This window comes from Sinocyclocheilus grahami, unplaced genomic scaffold (assembly GCF_001515645.1).
Source record: "Sinocyclocheilus grahami isolate Dianchi unplaced genomic scaffold, SAMN03320097.WGS_v1.1 scaffold2161.1, whole genome shotgun sequence".
Lineage (NCBI taxonomy): Eukaryota > Metazoa > Chordata > Actinopteri > Cypriniformes > Cyprinidae > Sinocyclocheilus > Sinocyclocheilus grahami.
In genome coordinates, this window is record NW_015507340.1 from 50,567 (window position 1) to 54,945 (window position 4,379).

The window sequence follows — 4,379 nt, forward strand, 5'->3', positions numbered from 1 at the left end:
ATGCAGCCAAATTCAGCCTGAAATGGCAGACTCAGCCGGAAAATTTCCAGTGAGGTGTAATCCTGTTCTGAAGTGTTCACATCAACATGGTGAAAAAATATCATATTTTTTCTGAAGAAAATGTGTGGTTTATGCAGTTTTTGGGGTGTTCTGACTGGTTTTAGCATGTTGCTATGCAGTTGCTAGGGTGCTTGTTTTTTTTATTTTTTTGGATATTGCTATGTGGTTGTTAGGGAGTTCTGGGTGGTTTATAGCTTGTTGCTATGCGGTTGCTAGAGTGTTCTGGTTGCTTTACAAGCCTGTTGCTGTGCAGTTGCTGGGGTGCTCTGATTGGTTTTTAGCTTGTTGCCATGTGGTTGCTAGGGTGTTGTGAATATTTTTTAGCCTATTGCTATGCGGTTGCTAGGGAGTTCTGGGTGGTTTATAGCTACTTGCTATGCAGTTGCTAGTAAAAAAAAAAAAAAGCAAGTTAAAACATAATTTTATAACAGAAATGTGAGTGGTTCTTTTCAGAGCATTTCTGTGCACTTCCCAGAGAGTTAAATGTGTTGCAAAGTAGTTGCTAGGTGTTGTGCTACATGTTTGGCATTGTGATTTTTTTTAATCACATTGCTTTGCAGTTGCTAAGGTTTTCTTTTAACACTTTTATTCATCAAGGACGCATTCAAATGATCAAAAGTGACAGTAAAGACATTTATAATGTTACAAAAGATTTCTGTTTCTAATAAATGCTGTTCTTCTGAACTTTCTGTTCATCTGTGAATCCTGAAAAATAAAATGCATCACAGTTTCCACAAAAATATTGTGCAGCACGACTGTGTTCAACATTGATAATAATCAGAAATGTTTCTCGAGCAGCAGATCAGCATATTATACTGATTTCTGAAGATCATGTGACACTGAAGACTGGAGGAATGATGCTGAAAATACAGCTGCGCATCACAGAAATACATTACAGTTTAACAGAGATTCACACAGAAAACAGCTGTTTTACATTCTAATAATATTTCACATTTTTACTGTATTTTTGATCAAATAAATGCAGGCTTGCTGAGCAGTGTTTCTTTCAAAAACACTGCAAAATCTTACCAAACCCAAACCTCTGACTGATAAGCGTATGAAAGCGTCACAACAACCAATGAAGAGCAAAACTTCAGCTACAAAACATGTTCAGAGATGAAAACAATGATCAAATGACGATTATTTACATGACACAACCTTCACGTCAACCTGCAACAACCAATGCATTCAACAAATCATAACTGATAATGAAATGTGTCTGAATGGAGAAACACCACCACGATGAACATCAAACATTCTTCTGCTGCACACAATGTCTAAAACTTCACACAAAGTTCAATAAAGTCAGAAAGAATCAACATTAAAAATAAACATGAGTATTTGTGATGGACTGACCAGCGGCTCCTGCTGATCTGCGGTCCATCTCAACCACCTGCGGCTGGACGCCATGGTAACCGTCGCCGGCGCCCATCAGCTGGTCTCCATGGAGACGTGCCATGTGCTGCTCATCGAGGGTGTGTGTGGCGCCTCGACCCCGCGAGCGCTCGAACTCCTCATGATACTTCGCCTGAGAGAGAGAGCGAGAGAGAGAACGTCACACTCTTACACACACACTCATGCAAACACACACACACACACACACACTCATGCAAACACACACACACACACACACTCATGCATACACACACACACACACACACACACACTCATGCAAACACACTGCAGGTGTGTGTTACGGTGCGGTTTGGTCTCTGATGAACTCGTGAGTCTTTACTAGTACACGCGTGTTATCGTTCGTCACCCGTGTGGTGTGTCAGTCACGTGTTAATGCTGTGATGTCACACGCAGGCGTTGCCGCAGTCCTGCTACCATGGAAACAGTGTCCTGAGATTTCCGCACACGCCTCATTTCAGGCGTATCCAACTCTGAGCAGGAGCGACCTTTGACCTCCTGCAAACTGCGCTGGTACTGCACCTGAAACACACACACATGCTTTTTTTAAAGGTGACATATCATGAGAATCTGACTTTTCCAGGTTTTAAGAGCTATAATCGTTGTAAAAAGGGGAATAATAGGTCTCCTTTAAATCATTTACATGATTTACATGGAATTTTGAGCCCACATAGTGGACCCTGTTGTGTGTGTGTGTATGTGTGTGTGAGTGTGTGTGAGTGTGTGTGTGTTCATGCCGTGCTGATGTTCTGCTGGTTCTGTTTGACCCGCTCCAGCTCTGGTGTCACTCCCACACTGACCGGATCAACCGCTTTCTTATATTTGGCCTGCAGGAGGAGGAGGATGATGATGATGAAGATGTGAATCAGACTCAGATGACTGACAGGTGTCAATCACACAGACAGACTCACGTCGCTGATGTTGCGCTGGTTCCTGCGCACGCGCTCCATCTCAGGAGTGTCAGTCACGGCCGTTCCGGATCCGACAGACTCCCTGTACTGAACCTGCGGAAGATCACGCACTCCAGCTCACGCGTGTGCGTGTTTCCAGTAAAAATACCTAAACATCCCAAAATATGCTGGCATTTTTTGGACAAAACAGCATAAATTTGGTTTGTTTAAAACAATGAAAACATTTTGCCAATGAGAATGAGTGAGAATAATTCTCCTCTAAAAAGTATCTGATACAAGTTGGCCAAATGTACTTTGCTTTATGGATTTTTGGATACTTTTATTCTAAAACAAGACATGGAATGATTTTAGCAGTGTGATGTGACGGCAGTACAGATCTCTGAATGTCCTGTGTATTATAGGCTACTGTTAACATCACACTGATGGGAATATGCATATGCAAATGATATGTAGATGAGGTCATAGTAATTTGAGGTGTTATAAGCTCCATGTATGGTTATACTGGGGAGGAGACAGATGCACACATTATCCACCTTAACTGTAAATGTAATGTGTCTGGCTTCCGGTGTCATTCGCTTCCAACCATTGTTACACACAATATTACAAACTGGTGTGTCTTAACACATTATTTGTGGTAATGTATTATCTTAATTATGAACACACTGGTTTGTAGTGTTATCAGTTTACGGCACTTTGTTATTCTTCTCGTTAATTAATTAATTAAATGAATAAGTCTCGCACATTCACAGAAAACAGCTTACTTCCGCGTTGAAAAATAAGGTGGATACATGAGAGTGCGTCCCGTGATCAAACTCACACCGCATGTTACTCACGTCACTGACGTTCTTGGTGTTTTCTCGAGCCAGATTGATCTCTGGAGTGTCAGTGATCGCTGACCTCAGACCCTTCATCAGCCGCGAGTCCCACGTGTAGAAGAGCTGCACACACACACACACACACACACACACACACGTGTCCAGTACACGGTCATGTGATGAACAGCACGATCAGTGTGTGTGTGTGTGTGTATGTGTCTCACTGCGCTGATGTTGCGCTGGTTGTTCTTCACTCTCTGGATCTCTGGTGTGTCTGAAGCAGCAGAACACGAGCTCTTCAGACGCTCCATGTCACCGCGGTACTTCTTCTGCACACACACACACACACACACACACGTGAACACCAGCTCTAGTCATCTAACAGGTACTGCGGACAGATGGACAGGTGTGTGTGTCATGTGACCTGACTGTAGACGTCTCTCAGGTAAGCGGCGTGCAGCAGCGCAGGTGTGTCTGTCACTGTACCGTATGATGATTCTCTGTGCTGAGACGCCTGTCTGTACGACACCTGAAACACACACACACGGTCAGTCCATGTGTCTTTTATCACGTGGGTGTGTGTGTTTGATCCGTCACTCACGTCGCTGCTGATCTCAGACGCTTTCTTCGCTCTCTGGATGTCCAGACTGTCTGCCGTGACGTCCGTTCCCTTCCCTCTGATCTCACGCTCCAGATCCTTACGATACTCCCTCTGCAGGAGCAGAAACACGCCACGATGAAGGTCAAGCGTGTGTGTGAGTGTGTGTGTGTGTGTGTGTGTGTGCGAGTGTGTGTTTGTGAGTGAGAGTGTGGGACTGTATGTGTGTGTGAGTTAAAGTGTGTGTGTGTGTGTGTACCTCACTCAAAATGTGTCCAGCATTTTTCACCCGCAGCAGATCCGGTGTTTCCTCCAGACCCGTCAGGCCTTTCCCTTTCACTTCCTGTTCCAGATCCTTACGATACTCCTTCTGTTCGACACACACACACACACACACACACACTCTGGTTTGTTTTTGTGAAAAGTGGGGACATCCCATAGGCGTAATGGTTTTTATACTGTACAGACCGTATATTCTATTGCCCTACACCAACCCTACCCCTAAACCTACCCCTCACAGGAGACTTTCTGCTATTTCAGATTTTCAATACACTCCATTCTGTGTGATTTATAAGCGTTTTG

At 43.9% G+C, this 4,379-nt stretch overlaps 1 protein-coding gene across 1 annotated transcript in view; it reads right to left on the bottom strand.

Annotated features, from left to right (window-relative positions):
• Nucleotides 1–1,676: 1,676 nt before the first annotated feature.
• The window catches only part of LOC107574249 (nebulette-like), a 33,087-nt gene continuing 30,384 nt past the window's right edge, over nt 1,677–4,379 (bottom strand). The window contains exons 33-40 of the mRNA XM_016260699.1: nt 4,057–4,167; nt 3,801–3,911; nt 3,624–3,728; nt 3,424–3,528; nt 3,218–3,322; nt 2,385–2,477; nt 2,211–2,300; nt 1,677–1,995 (exon numbers count right to left, since the gene is read on the bottom strand). Of these exons, the coding sequence (XP_016116185.1) occupies nt 1,846–1,995; nt 2,211–2,300; nt 2,385–2,477; nt 3,218–3,322; nt 3,424–3,528; nt 3,624–3,728; nt 3,801–3,911; nt 4,057–4,167 (870 nt within the window). The 3' untranslated portion in view covers nt 1,677–1,845. The remainder of the gene's footprint in view (nt 1,996–2,210; nt 2,301–2,384; nt 2,478–3,217; nt 3,323–3,423; nt 3,529–3,623; nt 3,729–3,800; nt 3,912–4,056; nt 4,168–4,379) is intronic.